The sequence below is a fragment of the Nicrophorus vespilloides genome, unplaced genomic scaffold (assembly GCF_001412225.1).
Source record: "Nicrophorus vespilloides isolate i.1.1-1 unplaced genomic scaffold, Nicve_v1.0, whole genome shotgun sequence".
NCBI classification, from domain to species: Eukaryota; Metazoa; Arthropoda; class Insecta; order Coleoptera; family Silphidae; genus Nicrophorus; species Nicrophorus vespilloides.
The window spans coordinates 40,927-59,172 of NW_017095739.1; the positions used below are offsets into that span (position 1 = coordinate 40,927).

The 18,246-nt window shown below is 34.3% G+C and overlaps 3 protein-coding genes across 4 annotated transcripts; all 3 read left to right on the top strand.

The window, feature by feature from the left end:
- Positions 1–7,605: 7,605 nt before the first annotated feature.
- On the top strand, positions 7,606–12,222 carry LOC108561849 (transcription factor ETV7). 2 transcript variants are annotated; one of them, XM_017919947.1, is made up of 3 exons: positions 7,606–7,889; positions 11,706–11,871; positions 11,935–12,222. In XM_017919947.1, the coding sequence occupies exons 1-3, from the start codon at positions 7,650–7,652 to the stop codon at positions 12,153–12,155; spliced, it is 627 nt and encodes a 208-aa protein (XP_017775436.1). In that variant the 5' UTR covers positions 7,606–7,649; the 3' UTR covers positions 12,156–12,222. The 2 variants fall into 2 exon arrangements, with proteins under 2 accessions (XP_017775436.1, XP_017775444.1); XM_017919955.1 differs by having other exon boundaries at positions 7,813–7,886; positions 11,704–11,871.
- A 994-nt stretch (positions 12,223–13,216) lies between these two features.
- Positions 13,217–14,858, top strand: LOC108561846 (26S protease regulatory subunit 6A-B). The gene is made up of 3 exons (XM_017919933.1): positions 13,217–13,959; positions 14,013–14,384; positions 14,524–14,858. The coding sequence occupies exons 1-3, from the start codon at positions 13,332–13,334 to the stop codon at positions 14,805–14,807; spliced, it is 1,284 nt and encodes a 427-aa protein (XP_017775422.1). The 5' UTR covers positions 13,217–13,331; the 3' UTR covers positions 14,808–14,858.
- Positions 14,859–15,206: 348 nt separating this feature from the next.
- LOC108561827 (protein sel-1 homolog 1) lies at positions 15,207–18,078 on the top strand. Its single transcript, XM_017919909.1, has 9 exons — positions 15,207–15,703; positions 15,770–16,333; positions 16,388–16,539; positions 16,596–16,721; positions 16,774–17,002; positions 17,059–17,258; positions 17,320–17,526; positions 17,588–17,866; positions 17,930–18,078. Exons 1-9 carry the CDS (start codon positions 15,475–15,477, stop codon positions 18,056–18,058), a joined length of 2,115 nt encoding a protein of 704 aa, XP_017775398.1. The 5' UTR covers positions 15,207–15,474; the 3' UTR covers positions 18,059–18,078.
- The last annotated feature ends 168 nt before the right edge of the window (positions 18,079–18,246 follow it).

Below are 18,246 nucleotides of genomic sequence, written 5' to 3' on the forward strand. Positions count from 1 at the left end.
CTTCCTGAAAACAAACACGTGCAATAATTAAAGGATATGTTTCTTGTCGTTGGGATTAGCGATGAAACAATAAAAAAATAGATACGTTTCATCCGTGTTTGAATTGTGATTTATAGCAGATCAATATATGACAACGCGTACTTAAGTTTCTCTTTAACTTGATTAAAGGGCTTACATTTAATAAGTATTCAAACACATCTTAAAAATATAATTAAACATGAATTGTCAAAATAAAATAATTGATAATAGACTGAATAATCGAGTAATTGATGATGATTGATAATTAGTATATTTAATATTTTTTTAATTTAATTCTGTATATTGACCGCATTTTTAATTAAATTTCAGATAACTGTAAATTTTATAAATTATTTTGTTAAATCACTAAGAAATCTCATATAAAAATAATGATATTTTGTCTTGTAAAAGTGAACATTTAAGGATTTTTCTTTTGTAGAAAAGTTGTCAATCTTCAGAATAAAACTAAGTTATATTATCTTATTTTGATGTTGCTTTTTTATGATTTTTTATATTAGTAAATGTTATTTCGTAATGCAAAATTTGCAATAAAAAAAATACAACTGATTTTTATGAGTATGAAATTGATCCTGACAAAATAACTGCTATCCGTTTAGGTAAATCGAGTTTAAAATCAGAAATATTTGTGTATATTGTTAAATTCTCAAACTCGTTTTTCTTTTATAAGTTAAACAAAACTCAATTATTTGATTCATCTTTAAATGATAGAATCTTTAAAAGATAGTATAATTAAATAGTTCAAACTCATCGACGTGAATCATTTCCCGTCCTGAGTATGTATTGCTAATTAATGTATTTATTTATTGAGATGGAATGCGTTTTTATTGCAAATTGAAGCAATCAACCGGATGGAAAACGAAGCGTGATGATTACGGACAGGTGAGTAATAATGTTGTCCATTAGGAATTAGTCACGTTCAGTTCATTCCGGATAAAGCGAAGGCGTAAAAACACACCGAAATCGGCCGTTCCGCAGGTAATATCGATATAAGCACGTCCTTTCTTATCCGACCCTTCATTTTTTCTTTCTTACGAAACATCTTTACCTGTTTCTCAAACACATTCACTTGCACCGCAAAACATTGATTTCCTCTTCTTTGTTTGTCTGATAGAAAAAAAGGAAAAGATGTTGTTAGCATAATCCTCACCTATTTCAAGATTATGTCTGTAAATTATGTGTGTACGTTGGGATATTTAGTATTCTCTTGTTAGACTTATTTTAAATTATATGATGTTTTTTTATTATAGAATAACATAATATACTTAATTTGTGCTTTTTATATTCTGCTTCTTGGTAATTTTATTGTTTGCATGTATTCCATTTTAAAATTGATATATGTTTATTATATACAGTTGATTATGCTTAATGGGGACACATCGGTACATTTTGTCCCGATTAAGCGACTGGCCCAATTATCTGAAGTTCCGCAAAAATTACAGTATTAGTGTTTTTTTTTTAATATTTTCATAATAATAATTTTGCCTTCATTTATATGTTAAACTTTTGTTTTAAATCATCTAGTACAGTGGAACTCGACGGTACTTGATGAATGCTCAAAACTCGACACTACAATCTCACGATAAACCGGTGAATGCATTCCTACGATATAGTTTATTAAATTATTTTATTACTTATATTCGTTCAGTACATGTTGATTTTGGTACCCGACACAAATTACCGAAGAGTACTAAAGGTACAACTGTATTAAATAGATATAACAACATGAAAAGACTCAGATTTAATAAATTGAATTTGGTCTATTTAGAGTTATTATTTAATTAAATTACACATGCTTCTATAATTTGAATGTTTGATGCAATAATAATAATACATATGACTAGAAAAAGTCTTAATAGATAATTAGTTAAAAGTGAAATCTATTAAATTCATACTATTTTATATTAAAATAATCATTTCCTTTTTATATATGAGAATTCTTGAACATGTTCCTAACAAATCGTAATCGTCTTAAGATTCTCCTTTTGAGTCGTAAATAGTTTCGTAGCCAATTAAGCTAAGTTTGGCAATGGCTTATTCTGCCACCTGGAATATAGAATTCCCCCAGCGTCGAAAGAATTTATCACCGGTGGATTTTCAAAAATAAGTACTCTCCGTGTTGCTCCTATTTTCGGATGGTGCAAAGAAAAATCTGTTGTCTCACTTATCATCAAATTATGTAACAAACATACTTTTGATGACGCAACTTGGAAATGTTGCTATTTTTGACATTATCTTTTGCTAAATTCATTATTGTACTTAAACCCCAATAAATGTAAACTAATAGAGATTCTAATAAACCGTTTTATTTAAACATATTTAGTAGTTATAGTTCCTGAAAAATATACATATATTTTACTTTTTTAATATTATTTAATTAACAAACTAAATAAAAGATAATTAAATCTTCTTTGGCTGCACTGACTATTTTTTTTAAATTACTAAAATTTAAATTTACCTCATGTGTGGAAAAGTGATATATGTTTATTGGATAAATATTAAGAGAGCAACTTTGGACATTCAATGATATGACTAATATAGAATAATGTTACTATTTATGATTCTCTATATAGTTTTATCGTTAATTTTAATTGTTTAGTATTGTAGTTTTGGATTAATATAACAAAATCTACACTGCATAGGACGAGAAGATCAAGAACGATACAAATGTATTTAGTTAATTATACAGAAAATCCTTCATAAATTTTGCTATAGAGGTTTTTGAGAAAAACGCAATGTTTGAACTTTGATAAATTTATTATAGATATCATAGTCATAGCATTCTATTTGTAAGCTCATAGCTTAAACATTATATTGGTTATTGTTGTTTTTGAGAAATTTAAAGCATTAACAAATATTTGATAAGTTTCTTACAGTGATTAAATTATTTAAAACATGCAACGATGGTGCGAAATGAAATTAATCAGAAATGGGGTTTGGCACTTTGATAATTACATCGCAATTACACATTATAATGCTTTATGCTTTTTTTTTGAGATAATATATTGTTATTAATAATAAATATCAACTATTAATAATTAAATTGCATTTTTGTTTATTTCTTATTGTTATATATCTTATTCATATGTATATATCAAATCATAAAAGTTACTAATACCGTGGGGATTTCGTTAACAATAACATGACAAATTACAACATCGAAATACAAGGACATGATGGACTTACTACGGTATTTACCACCATGTCTTCTTCAAATCCTTTCCGCATACGTAAAATGTAGATGAACAACAAATTGTTATGTAATTATATAGTTAGAAGATTTCCTGAATTACATAAATTGTGTTTTTGTAGCGTTTTAAAGAAATATAAAATAAATTGAGTATTTTTTTTATTTCATGCATTTTAAAATATGTCGAATGGACTTGAACTATTTCAAATTTTATAATAAATCTAATTGTTAATTTAACTCTGCGGTAAGAAAACACATATTATTCACTTAATAATTGCTATTATTTTACTAGAAATTGTATATTTAACTGACTTTAAACATTGGTATCTTGTGTATATTTTTAATTTTATAGAAATGCAAACTCTTATCTATATCTCTATTTAAATATAAATGGACTTCTTAAGGTAAGTGACAAGTAATACTTGTCAAGTATTACGTGGTAAGTAAGCAGTTTAAAATATGCGCTAATAGAGGTAGACTAAAGTAATCTGAAATATGTATTTTTAACGTATGTATGATACTGGAAACAGGAAGGAAGTGGCTGATGCACTTTGGTAATTGCACTGAATTCGATTACAAATTTACGTAGCTAATTGCGTTCTCGTAAATATTCATATCTGCCGAGCGGAAGAAGGTTCCCTCCCGTATTTTTTTCTTCCACCTCCTCTTTCCTTACATTTTTTTCCTTCAGCTTTTTTAAAAGAATATGAAAAAGAAGGAGAGAAGACGAAGAAGGTTGAATAAGCAGCGATACGCAAAGGCAGATAAGATATTGGTCGAGTTATTTTCGGGCGCGTTTCATTTCTTTTTTAATGTTATTTTCTTTCTTCGCGCACGTTACTCGTTTCTCTCTCTCTCATGTTTTTCCTTCCGCTGTTTCCACCTTTCCTTCCGAAGCGGATTTTGGAATCGGAAGTCGACCAGGAAACACAATATCCGTTTCCGCCATTTTTATGCATTTAAATACCGGCCGATTGTAAACACACGGCTGCTGCTCTGCCGTTGCGCTGCTGTTTTGTTGTACGATGTATATTTTTTGTTTTGTTTGTTTGTATGTTTGTTGTTCGAGGAGCGCACAACAAAAATCCTCGGCTCTTCAAATTATTAATTTGCCTCAATTGATTCGCACGAACGATTTTTCATTTGTGCGCGCACATTTTTGTCGGTTAATTGTCGGAATTCAATAACCGAACTGCGTTCCTCTCTATTCTACTATTTTTTCTTTCTTTCGTGAAGCTCTTTGTGTGCGTACTGATACTAGTTTTTTTTTCATCCCCTCGTAGAAGCGGATTTTTGTTGGGGATATTAAATTCTCGAGGGATGAAATCGAATGCGTTCGTTTCCTCTCCGTCGGTCGCATAAGTAGCTGACGGTGATGGCATTGTTATTGGAATTCGGGACTATTTGTCAAAAGGGGGCCGACGACGGTCGGCACGCTTTCGCAAAAACCACAGTCACGTTCGCTTTCGTACCTAGTTTCTCCATTCTTTCTTTCCTACTCGCACCAAAATACTTTATTTTTACTATTTTCTCTTGTATGTGTGTTCGTTACGACATTTCAATGCCGGGGCACGTCCTAAACCTGCCTCGGACATGACCATGGGCAATGCATCTGCTTGATGGCCGCACGGTGGTTCTTCCTTCGATTAGGTCAGGTCCGTTAGAGCCAACCATCATCCGCTGGCACTTTTCTACGTGCTTCTTATCTGTATCGGACCTTCCTACCCTCAGGGTAGTCTTCTTTTTTTAGTTGGAACACACACATATAGATTTATGGTGTATGATGCACATGAGACAGGGATCCACAGCCCTTTTGTCTCGTGCCTTAATTTGTACCCTCCTCCTCCTCCTTCGAGCAGATGCCGTGTCTCGCAGATGTTACAAAAATAAATACGTTTTCCCCAAAAACCGGAGGACTCTTTTGTTGTTAACCAAGACTCGAAACGCCAACCGACACGTCCGAAAACAGGAGGCTCTTTCAATTTCACTCCTCATTGTTCCGCATTTACGGCTTTCCACTTCTTGACACATCTCGCATTGCTTATCCTCCTCCAGTTTTCTACCATTGAATCAATCGATATTAGTCACGATACACTTTTTGATTTACATGAACTACATTTCTATTATTTCTATTCTATAAAAGCAGTGTTTTTCAATATATAGTTAAAATTCCGCCCCACACATATATTGTAATGATGTTTCTAAAATAATATTAATGTTTATTGCATCAGTCGTTCAAAAAAAAGCTTACAGTAATAATAAAACACAAAATATATATAAATAAAAAAAAAGTCAACTGATACAAAGAGCTATTGACCATAGATCTTTCTATCCAAATGTTTCTATTTTGATATTTGCACTAATTGTGCTGTGTACTTATTTTGAAAACAATTTAACTAATGATTTTTATAAATTTTGTAATCCACCTAAAATTCTCTCACCAGTGTGCCGTTTAAAAATATCTGCTTTAAAGTATAATCTAAAATATAGTTTTAGTTCCAATTTTAATATTTGTCATAATTTTAAAGAAATACGATAAAACACATTGAATACTTCTAACTTATATATATGTTTCATGTTTGATTGTTTTCATATAATTAAACTATTGATAACATCTCAGTTTTACTTTAAATATTTAGGAGCAACTTTTCATTGCTCAAAGTTGGAATGATTAAAAATAAAGTATTACCAATATCGATAATTTTATTCTGTAATGACCAGGCCCGGCGAAGTACTTTATTTTTAAATATTCAGATGCAGTTCTTTCTTACTTAGTAGACAAATCAATTCTTAAGTATTATCACTCAGATTTGTTGAAATTTTAGTATATATTGCATTTTCAGAAGAAAAGTTTTTTTATGCCTTGGCACTCGTGAGTTTCATTCTCATAATGTGGAAATTTTATTTGGTTCCTCTTCATTTTTATTAAAAAATATCGAAATTAGCTGTATTTATTGTAAATTTACCGGTAATTTCGGTAATCATATTGGCCGGTAAACCGGGTTAATTAGTCCTACTTAGATGTTACATTTTAATTAACTTTGACATAGTTTCCATTAATTCCTTTTCGTCAGTGAAATTTACAGTAATCGTAGAAGTAACATATTGAAGTTATATTTTTTTATTCTAATAGCTAAAAATATTTCCTTTATTTAAACAAAATGCGGAAAATATAAGGCCTTTTTTTGTAAATTAACATTTTTTAAATTTACTTAAATATGAAAACATAACCATAAATTTACTATTATATAAAGACTTTATTATTAATTTCTCTCGTTATGAAGTTCACTATAAAATTATAATATAAGATTTTTTTATTTCGTATATTTTTCATCGTTTCAACCGCAATTACCAAGCTACTATTAGACTTAATTGAAATTTAAATGCAATTACAATTTATATGATTTGCAATTAAACGAGGTAACGAAATCGAAAATGATGGTAAGAGAGGAACGAACGTTAAGCTTAGTTGATTTTCTTTTATTTCTATATCGTTATTACCGCACTAATTGATTAATTAACTAAGAGAAAATAAATATGTCAATTAAGTTGCATTTATATAGAACGGTTATTTCAATTAGTTTTGAAAGTCTGTAATGAAGGAATTCAGTCTAATTGAATCGTTAGCGAAGGCGGCTCGAGCCAGCTAAATCTGACATCGTCAAGTTTCCTTTTGCCAATGCGAAACTGTTTCGTTTGTTATTGTAACGTGTTTCAATTCATCCTCAGTGTAAGATTTATAATTTGTTAATTTTATATGAATTCAATATTTATAATAATAATTTAAAAACAGAAGGAATCTATCGACCGTTTGAGCACCCCTGGTTTAGAATGTTATCATCATAGAAAATAATTTATACAAAAAGAAATAAATATTAAAGTTTGCATCTAATAAAATGACTTTTGTTAACTTTTCTTGAAATATAAAATTACCTTGATTTGTTCGTAATTTTTATTAAAAAAATATTTTATTTATATTTATATTTTATTACATGATATATTTTATCCTTACTTCTGGTTTTTCGTAATTGTAAAAATACGTGATTGTTTATAAGATGTATTTTGGTAGTTGTACAATCCTTAATTTAAAATAATAGTGTTATCCTCTTTAACGGAAATAGCTATTTGTTTTCGTTGGACCGGAAACGACGGAGCGCGCGTATTTCTGTGCGGAATTTTTATTTATAATAAACAAGGCGAAACAAAAAGGATAATAAATATGTGAAGAGAAAAAGGGACACGTATTTTTTTTTGCGGAAAAAAATAACAGAGCAAACAAAAACAAACCGAATAGTCATGTATCGAGCTCGTTTTATTTTTTTTTGGTATTTGCTTCCCGGTCGCAAACATCCTTCGACGAGGGGGTAAAAAATAAATGCGCAGGGCAAAAGCCGGAAGCGCGCGCCAAGGGTTGAGCCCATCGATGGGACGGGTATATAAACTACGGGGTTGCCTCGACCAGACGTCATTCGAACAAGCGCATTCGAAGAGAACGCTACGCTTCGCTCACTCGCTCGCTTCGTTCTCAATACTCTTTCTCGCGCCAAATTCGAAACTACGTACGTGTGAATTTTGTGTCCTGTTTTGGTGGGAAAATTGGATTTTTGCCAGAACCCAAGCGACCGGCAAAAATAACTTGGAAACAACACACTGCCAAAAAAAGGTAATTATGTCAATCATTAACGTTTAATCAAATATCTAGTTATATTAGATAGTGTTGCAAAAGGAAGTCGTCCACATTTTTTTAATTTTATCTTTACTATTTACAATATCCCTCATTCACTTTCGTCCTTATCTACTCAACTTCATTGATTAAGTAAATCAATAATAAACACTTCGGATGGAGCTCGTATATACATATACACAAACCTTGCTCCGCTTTTATTTATTTCCATCGTAAATATTCTCTCGAAAAAGAACATCGATTCGGTTTACTTTTTGCTCCCTTCGTCTTCTATTAACTTAACGCCGGAGCTGCAACTCCATGAATTACTTGAAATTTGATCATTTAACCTTTGTCCCAAAAGATAAAATGAATCAATTACCAGGCGAATTCGTTGCCTTCTTTTAACTCGTTAATCAACCAAACCATTTAATATTTATTATAACTGCAGCAACAAAGGATCTACAAATGAAATTACTTCCAATCTAAAATCAATATAACTTCACTTGCACATTTTCAACACACATTATTATCTCAAATTTGATCAAAAACAAGTTCAATGAATTTAAGTTACAAAATTTTATTATTTTTTTAACATTCGTGCTGAAACGATTTGCTAATTCACCTTTATTTTGTCTCCAAGTGTATTTTTATTGTTTATATCAGTCTCGGTGATTGCACTCTTTGCGATTAATCGTCTTACAAAATAGTTATATGTATTATTTTCAATTTTAATGCACGAGGAGAAGAAGAAAAGAGTTTTTGGAGAACAGAACTTTTAAAAGTTCACACGATCTCAACACTTTCGACAAAAATGCATTTGTGTGCAAGTAAAGCCGTTCGTAATTTTCGTTCGCACCAGGTGTTTGCCGCATTTATTTTTGTAGTCGAGGCAAATAGTCAAAATAACGCGAAAGGAGAACATCACCAAAATAATCTACGAAGCGTCCTGTGTTTGTTTTTCTTGCTCTTGTGCATAAATTGCAATTAATTAATATTATTCAAATGTAGTAAATTTTGATTAAATTAAATACTTCATTATTATTTATAATTAAATCAGTCTTTTTGGGAGCAAAAAATCTATTGCTGATTTATGAAATAATTTAAATTACAATTCGTTTTGAATGGCACTATACTGTCATATTTATTTGGTTTGGTTGGTTGAAATCAATTGAAACTTTAATTTAAAAAATGTACCAATTTTAACAAATTCAAAACTTTTTATTAATAATAAAATAAATATTTATTTCTCAGACGAAACGAATTTATTTTAATTTGCTATGGCAGTCTTATGACGTATATTCAATATATGTTATAAGATGCTTGACATGACATGTACATGATTAGTTACTTTAGAATTGATGAAGACTGAAACTATTCATTTTGTGTATGTAAACAATTTGGTTATGGGATGTGTTGGTGCAAAGTAGTTTCTACTAAAACCACTTAAATGTTTTTTAAAAATATATATTCATAGAGTAAATATTTGTTCCTGAAGTGTCAAACTTGGTCGGTGACTGAAAAAGGAAGGAGAGAAAAAAAGCTGCTGGTGTGAATGTACTATGACAACAAGGCCTCTCTTCATCTTCACTCCTCGAGCACTGCCTTCTGCGTTTCTTTTTCTCTTTATTTTTTACGGTATTGCATTGATAGGGAATGTATTGTGTGATTCCTTGTGAGAGCGTTCGAGAACGTTGCGGGTTTAATTGGCGCGGAAACCGTGCTTTCGGAACCATCATCATCAAACCATCCTCTCTTGGGTTTCGTGCTTTCTCTCTCCTTCTTTCTCATTATTGTTATGTACGTCTTCTCAATTAGCATTTATTAAGTTATAAGAAAACAATGGACTTCCTGCATCCGCGTGCGCGCAGAAGTAGCAGCAGACGAAGACCCATTCGGTCGTCTTGCACACTTTCCTCTTCTTTCGTTCTTCCCCGGGTTTATCCTCAAATTATGTAAATTGGTTATTACCATACAAAGGCAGAATTAAATGGTAATGCGAGCAAGACGGCCACGGCCGGAAGCACCGGCCCATTCAGGAACCGAAGCGGATCATCGTCATCATCAACATTATCATCTTCGATGTTTTCGATCGTTGAAGACCTACGCTAGGCCATTTCCGGTTCTAGGTCAACCACGAAATTCGTCTTAATTGATCGGAATTAATAATAAAGCGAGGCCGAACGCGCGCTACCGACAGACGTCTGGACACGCGCTTCCTGTTCCTGTGCTCGACTCTCGACATTCCTCCTTCATTTGGTCTCCGTGGGTGCTTTTTCTGAAATGCTATTTTCAGCACTCTCGAGGGGATGCGACTTTTTTTGGGGTGGGTTTTCAGGCAGGAAGGGGTGTTACTCCGTTTCCGCTAATCCACCTTGGCGAAAAATTCCGTACAAGGAAACTTAGAAAGAAAAAAGAGAACTGTGCGTCGTCTATAATAACGACATCCCAAAAAGCACGTGTATGTTCGTTCTTTTTTCTGCATTTCCTCTCTTTTCGTTTTCGGCGGACGTGACGCACAAATTTGCACTCTAATCGTCTTTCGTTTAGTAACACGATCCACCCATCCCGATTTACGGTTTGCCGCTCAATCGAATTCCTTTTCGATCCAAATCGGTGTCGTCGTGTCGTTCTCGTTTTCCTTTTTTTCGCGGCGGTCGATGTTTCTGTCGCTCTTCCTTTTTTTGCATTATTATCCGTTTTGTTTTGTTTGTTATTTGCTCTACGCGACTACCTTTTAATGGGTACCATGGTGATGTGATATAAAGGACGCCATGTGCGCAGGATATCCGTATCCTTGCAATGCTCCCGGCGCCGGCCGGAAATTTATTATCAAACGATTTTCAATTAACATCGCCACTATTATTATTATTCGACCGGTCTCTACTTCTTTTTTTTTGTTCATTTATTTATTTTCGTCGCTTCCACGCATTCCGCCCGTTCGTTTGTGTGTCATTCATATCGGGTTTCCTCTATTGAGCAACCATTTCCGGTTCTCATTTATTCATATTTGCTTTTAATTACCCTCCCTGACCATAACCAGCTCATTCAGTTTTCTTTCCATATCATTAGCAGATACCATTCGCTCGAAATCTATTTTGAAAGGTTATTACTTCATAAACAAACAAGTACAGTTCTTGCACTTATTGATATAATATATTTATATAATAGTGTAAATAGTGTATTTATAAATAAATGTAAATAAAATAATTATCATATATGATTTAAACGGCAAATGGAAGGGGAGACCGGAAAAGGGTAACAAGTTTTAATGCAACGAATGCTTCAAATTGATCTGTAAATGTTTCATGGGTGGCGAAAAAATTGATAGTTTCCGGCCTACTGGGCGGGAAAAGAAAAATCGCACGTGATTATCATCGCATCTGTTCCGTTTTCTGGGGTGGCACGAAAATAAGTTTTTAAGTGGTCCTCTCGGCTGCAAAAGATTGTGGAGATTGGTTAAAAATTGTTGGGGTCTCGCCTTGGCGGAAAGGCGTCGACCGTATATTACGGGGTGTTTTTATCTATCCTCTCGGAAAATGATTATCTCCTTTCTCCTCCCCAATAACGGCCAAACAAATCGCCGAAGATGTTCAACATGTGGACGAGAAGATAAACTAATTGATGGACGTTTATTAACGTCTTCCTTAAGCACTTAAATCTTAAACTCGCTTTTTTTCTTCCTCCGTTACAAAAAAAAGAACAATATCTTTTAAAGTTCTGGGGGTTCTCTTTTTTGTTTAATTTTATGTTCATGATAACAGCCATTTCCGCCTTCGATCCCTGATTTTAATCAATGTGTTTTTTAAATTTCAGCTCGAATTAGCTGCAACCATAGGTTTCTACATCACCAAAACAAAACTCGTCGAAACAATGCAGACCGCTCAGTCAGTCCCAGTGAGGTACGGGCCTTCCTCCGAATGGGCCCAGCCAACAACCACCATCTACAGATCCAGAAGACAGGAAGATTCTCTTCCCAAAGGTACGGTTTTCGATGATCTCGTTATTTGCAACAATTTACTTACTGCTTTCTTCTTTTGTTTAGATCCGAGACATTGGTCGAGAGAGCATGTGGCGCAATGGCTTAATGAGGTCGCGTCCACGCACGGCCTACCGGAAGTACCGCAAACAAGGTTTCTTATGAACGGCAAAGCTCTCTGCTTGATGTCCCCCACGATGTTCCTGAGTCGAGTACCTCTCGGTGGAAAACTTCTGTACAAGGACTTCCAGCTGAGGCTATGCGCCGCAATGTACTCCGTGGATTGAGTCATGTTTTTAGCGCCTAGACTAATTTATTAATATCATTATGTTTATGTTTTTCAATTACAATTACTCCTTTTTGTAATTGTTGATCGTGCAGCTGAAACCAAAAGACCAAATTCTATTGTTTGAATAATTCCTACGATTTCTACAGATAATCAATAGTATTTATTTGTTATATTGTAGTTTCTTTCAATTTGTATATATTAAACTAGTCATTTCGTGTATGTATATAAGTCAATGTATATTAAATAAAGTTATTTTTTATTATTATTTAGTTTTTATTACCAATGTTTCTTTTTCAAAGTATTTATCAAGAATCTATTAATACTCTATTAATACACAAATAATAATGCATTCCAATATTATATTAACAATTATAGCTATTAGTATTGTGCATGACACATTATCTTGATATAATCTATCATGCACGATAACATATTTTTATCCTCAATTTGAAGATAATTTTTGGATATAAAGTTTCCAGCAATAGCCCAGAGTGACCGGACCAAACAGAACTCACCACCACAGAACATAGCATACCAGGACATGATAAAACAGAACGTGATACAAGGTGAAGAGGAAAAAGCAAACATTACAAAAAAACAGAAATATGAAGTACTAGTAAAAAAAAAGCCCGAATAAATTATTTATTTATAGGATTACCAATTCATACTATTAAAGAAAAAAAAAATATGAAACGACTTTGTTTTGCATTTTCAAATCGTACTTGAGTGTTTTTTTTTAAATTAGAATCTCTTAATTAATATCTTTGGCCCTATTTCTACCCCTTTTCGGGTTTATCGGCCCCCACAAATTTTGTTGGTTTTTGGGAATCGAACCAACGACACGACACAATCGATACAGGCGATTACAGTCAATTATAGTTGAGTGTTATGAAGAGTAGAATAGTTAATTGAATAGTGGCGTCACCATTAGTCAAACTAAAGTAACTTATTCTTATAAGATAAATTTGTAGATGGCGCTTGTCGGGGAACCTTTGACATAGTTCTATTTTCGAACAATAAATATTTTAGTAACCATGTCAGAATTGTTGTGGTGCTGATGACTCGGCTTTAAAATACAGAAAGTTTTGACAGTTGCAGTTGGTTGGTGTCTGTGTATTCGAGAATTTTTGGGTTGATTACTTTGCATAAATAGAAAACATTGGTGGTTAGAGAAATGGCAAAATTGGAGGATAAATCGATTTGGGACGATGGCGAGGATTCGCTGGGCGAAGAGGTCCTTCGTATGGGTACAGATGAGGTGGTGAGTCGTACCCGTTTGCTGGACAATGAAATTAAAATCATGAAAAGCGAGGTTATGCGGATAAATCATGAATTGCAAGCGCAAAACGAGAAGATCAAAGAAAACACAGAGAAGATTAAGGTGAATAAGACGCTGCCGTATTTAGTTTCTAATGTCATTGAGCTGCTCGACGTAGACCCTCAAGAAGAAGAGGAGGATGGGGCTGTGGTAGACCTCGACGCCCAGCGTAAAGGCAAGTGTGCTGTTGTCAAGACATCAACAAGGCAAACATATTTCTTGCCAGTCATTGGCCTCGTGGATGAGGAGAAACTTAAACCAGGAGATCTTGTTGGAGTCAACAAAGATTCTTATTTGATTCTTGAAACACTGCCAGCTGAGTATGATGCCAGAGTTAAAGCTATGGAAGTTGATGAGCGTCCGACAGAACAATACTCTGATATTGGTGGGTTAGATAAGCAAATCCAGGAACTGATTGAAGCTGTTGTTTTACCCATGACACATAAAGAGAAATTTTTGAATCTCGGCATTCATCCACCAAAAGGTAAACATTAAATAATTTTTATTACATTGATCAGTGTTATGTTAATTTTCTAGGTGTTTTATTGTATGGTCCCCCTGGAACTGGTAAAACCTTATTGGCAAGGGCTTGCGCTGCACAGACCAAATCTACGTTCTTGAAGTTGGCTGGACCACAGTTGGTTCAAATGTTTATTGGTGATGGCGCCAAACTAGTAAGAGATGCATTCGCTTTGGCAAAGGAAAAATCGCCGGCTATTATTTTCATCGATGAGTTGGATGCTATCGGTACGAAGAGATTTGATTCCGAAAAGGCTGGAGATAGGGAAGTACAAAGAACCATGTTGGAGTTGCTCAACCAGCTGGATGGGTTCAGTTCCACAGCTGACATTAAAGTCATTGCGGCCACTAATAGGGTTGATATTTTGGATCCGGCTTTATTGCGTTCAGGTAATTACTATTTTTGTTGATTTCATTAAACCAAAATATTTATGAATACAATTATTTTAAAATTGTATTTGACAATGTTTCGCCTCATTGAGACCATCTTGTTAAAGCAGATTTATAAAAATTAAATGGTTGTTTATAGGACGTTTGGATAGAAAAATCGAGTTTCCTCATCCAAATGAAGAGGCCAGGGCTAGGATCATGCAAATCCACTCCAGAAAGATGACAATTAATGCTGATGTGAACTTCGAGGAATTAGCAAGATCCACTGATGACTTCAACGGAGCCCAATGCAAGGCCGTTTGCGTTGAAGCTGGTATGATTGCACTGAGACGTAACGCCAACGCAGTTACCCACGAGGACTACATGGATGCTATAATGGAGGTGCAATCGAAAAAGAAAGCTAATCTTAATTATTACGCCTAGGTTTATTGTACTTGTAATTTCTCCTTAATAAATTTACTAATTATTTTATAAGAAAATTAAATCCGTAAAGACACTTGTTTTGTGAAATCGTATTAATAATTTTACGATAGATATTTTTTCGTGAATAAATTTTATTTCAATTGTCTCCGAGATAAATTGTTTTTGAGTATTTGGTTGCATATATACTTTAGTTGTATCAATATTTGGATTTATACGAAATTGTAGAACAGACGAATGTAGAATTAGGAATCAAATATTATGATTATCTGTATACAATAATTATCGTTAATGAAATAGAGCAATATATATGATTTCTTTATAAATGCTAATGACGTTGAAAATTTTGCTGTCATCTGTCAAAATACCGACTTCAGCTTCAGCTTACCAAAGAAACATCAAATATTTTTGTATCAAGAATTTATTATAAGATAAATTATCCTTTTTTGCTACACATTTCGATTAAAACCCATTGTAATTATTTCATTCAATCTGTTAATGTTATGCACGTTGTTTTGCCCTTAGCAATTATTTTACGATAGTGACGTTTTTGTTGTTAAGGACACGTAAGTGATAAAAAGTTTTTAATCTTATGTTTGTGAGCAGAAAGTTGCGTTCGTAAGTATCAGGTGAAAACGCGAACAGTACGTGAAAGTGGGAAAACAATAATATGCGTTATAAAGCGGCGCTGCTGATTTCCGTGTTTTTATTAAACGGCTTCGTCAATGCCGATTTGAAAAAATCGTCGGAAGGTGAGGAAGAGGATGGCTCTAAGACCATCAAAGATGGAGAGGATAAGACCAAGTTTGTTGCAAGCATACAGGAGGTGGCTGGAGAAGTACCACCTGAGTTCAATATGGTGCAAACCCCAGAATTAGAAGAACAAACTGAAGCCAGTAGTAAGACACCGTTTATTCATGCATCAATGCAATATTTATTGAAATATACTTTTATTTTTTTTTCAGAGAAATATTATGAAAAGTTAATGGAACGGGCAGTGAACAATTTAAGGTATAAGATCATAGAAGGAACAGAAGAAGAAGATGAACCACTACCTCCACCGCCAGAAATTATTGAACCTGAACTCACACAAACTCAGAAAGAAGGCAAAGCTCTTTATGAGGCTGCTATCAAGCTTCTCAATAAGACTAAACCAAATAGGGAGGACGCCACGAAATTGCTTATACAGGCAATGGAAAAGGGCAACAGTGACGCCAAGGCTAGGATTGCTTGGGCCTATCTATTTGGTACCACCATGAATCAAAATATGAATGATGCCAAAGAGATCTTTTACGATTTAGCGGGCAATGGCCATCCCGACGGGCACATGGGATTGGGTTTCCTTGCAGCTACTGGGCTTGCCAGAATGAATATTAGCCAATCAAGAGCACTCGTCCATTTTACAATGGCTGCTATTGGTGGACACTCTTGGGCTCAGATGATCATGGGTTATCGCTATTGGTTCGGAATCACAGTCCCCAACAGCTGTGAGAAATCTCTTGAATACTACAGACAAGTTGCAGCTAAAGGTGTGGTGAAACCTTAGATTCATAATGAACTCTTTGATTAATTTTGATTTTTAGTAAGTCAAGGAGTATCGTTCACCGGAGGTTCTTCTGTGCAAAGGGTCAGGCTCTTGGATGAATTGGAGAATGGATACTCGTCAAGCATAATTGACACGGATCTAATAGAGTATTATGAACTTTTAGCGGAAAAGGGAGATATTAAGGCTCAAGTAATGTTCATCTTTATCATTGTTGGGTTCCTTTGTAATTCATAAATTAAATATAGGTGGGATTGGGTCAATTGCACTATCAAGGAGGGCGTGGTCTGGATCTGGATTACGAGAAGGCCTTGCATTATTTCACGCAGGCCGCAAACGCAGGGAATGCGATCGCCATGGCCTATTTGGGCAAAGTAATTATTTTTAATTGATTCTTCAAGTTGAAGTTATAATTGCTTCTTTCAGATTTATCTGGATGGTAGCGACGAGGTTAAGCAGGACAACGACACTGCGTTCAAGTATTTCAAAAAGGCATCCGAGATGAACAACCCCGTAGGTTTAAGTGGTCTTGGTCTTATGTACTTGTACGGAAGAGGTGTTGAGAAGGATTACGTAAAAGCGCACAAGTACTTCTTGGCGGCTGCTGATCAAGGTTGGGTCGATGGGCAATTGCAGCTCGGAAACATGTATTTAAGTAAGTTGTTATAGTTTCAACATAATGTTTCCATATAATCGTTTAATTGTTTTTAGATGGAATTGGAGTGACCAAAGATTACAAGTTGGCCAACAAATATTTCTCGTTGGCGTCGCAGTCCGGTCACGTTTTAGCATATTACAATTTAGCACAGATGCATTCGCAAGGCACGGGAATGATGCGTTCTTGCACGACAGCCGTTGAGCTTTATAAAAATGTAGCTGAGCGCGGACGTTGGGGAGAAACTCTGATGCACGTGCGTATATTATCATTGCGGTGAACTTCAGTCCATAGATGGCATTTTTTTTTGTTATTAGGCGCATCAAGATTATCGGAATAAGAGGTTTAATGAAGCTTTCGTACAATATGCGTTACTCTCAGAGTTAGGATATGAAGTGGCTCAGAGCAATACTGGTTTTATTTTGGACAGAGACGAAGTGCCGATGATGAGCGAAAGTGAAGCACTTTCTAGAGCACTACTGTACTGGAGCAGATCGGCGGCACAAGGATATTCGCCAGCCCAAGTAAAACAAATCCCAAAGATTTGTTTTCTTATAATCATTACTAATAAATTCATTTCTTCAGGTTAAATTGGGTGATTACCATTACTATGGACTGGGAACTGCCGTTGATTATGAAACTGCGGCATCCCATTACCGTATAGCTTCTGAGCAGCAGCACAATGCGCAGGCTATGTTCAACTTAGGTTACATGCACGAACAAGGTTTAGGCATGGTTCAGGACATGCACTTGGCTAAGAGATTGTATGATTTGGCTGCGGAGACGAACGCCGATGCGAAGGTTCCTGTATCTTTAGCGCTCTTGAAACTGAGCTTGATGTTTAGTTGGCAATGTCTGCAAGAGGTAATAGCAGTACTTTTCCACATTACAATGAACAAATGATGATGACACGACATTTACTTTCAGAGCCCCTTTGCGATTTTTTTCGTTAGCGAAACTTTTGGGAATAACTGGGATTTATACCTAATTACAGCACTGACTATTCTTCTGGCTGGAATAATTTATTTTAGGAGACCCCGTGAACTTGCGGTGTAATCAAAGACACTACTCCATTACTACTATTTTTAAACTACTTTTCATCTCTAGTGACACTCTTGTGATTTACATTTGTAATTTATTGTTATTTTTCGTTTATTTTTATTGTATCTACGAAGTTTTTTTTATTATTTCTTGCGGTCAAATTAAATAAAACAAGAATATTGCGTTACGGATGATACCAAACG

Excerpts from the sequence above, each read along its gene's own strand:
- LOC108561849 (XM_017919947.1), top strand. The coding sequence starts at position 7,650 with ATGGGACGGGTATATAAACTACGGGGTTGCCTCGACCAGACGTCATTC. Across the intron at positions 7,890-11,705 it reads CAACACACTGCCAAAAAAAG|CTCGAATTAGCTGCAACCAT; the intron begins GTAATTATGTCA and ends TTTAAATTTCAG. Across the intron at positions 11,872-11,934 it reads GGAAGATTCTCTTCCCAAAG|ATCCGAGACATTGGTCGAGA; the intron begins GTACGGTTTTCG and ends TCTTTTGTTTAG.
- LOC108561827 (XM_017919909.1), top strand. The coding sequence starts at position 15,475 with ATGCGTTATAAAGCGGCGCTGCTGATTTCCGTGTTTTTATTAAACGGC. Across the intron at positions 17,003-17,058 it reads GCTCGGAAACATGTATTTAA|ATGGAATTGGAGTGACCAAA; the intron begins GTAAGTTGTTAT and ends AATTGTTTTTAG. Across the intron at positions 17,527-17,587 it reads AAGGATATTCGCCAGCCCAA|GTTAAATTGGGTGATTACCA; the intron begins GTAAAACAAATC and ends TCATTTCTTCAG.
- LOC108561846 (XM_017919933.1), top strand. The coding sequence starts at position 13,332 with ATGGCAAAATTGGAGGATAAATCGATTTGGGACGATGGCGAGGATTCG. Across the intron at positions 13,960-14,012 it reads CGGCATTCATCCACCAAAAG|GTGTTTTATTGTATGGTCCC; the intron begins GTAAACATTAAA and ends TTAATTTTCTAG. Across the intron at positions 14,385-14,523 it reads TCCGGCTTTATTGCGTTCAG|GACGTTTGGATAGAAAAATC; the intron begins GTAATTACTATT and ends GGTTGTTTATAG.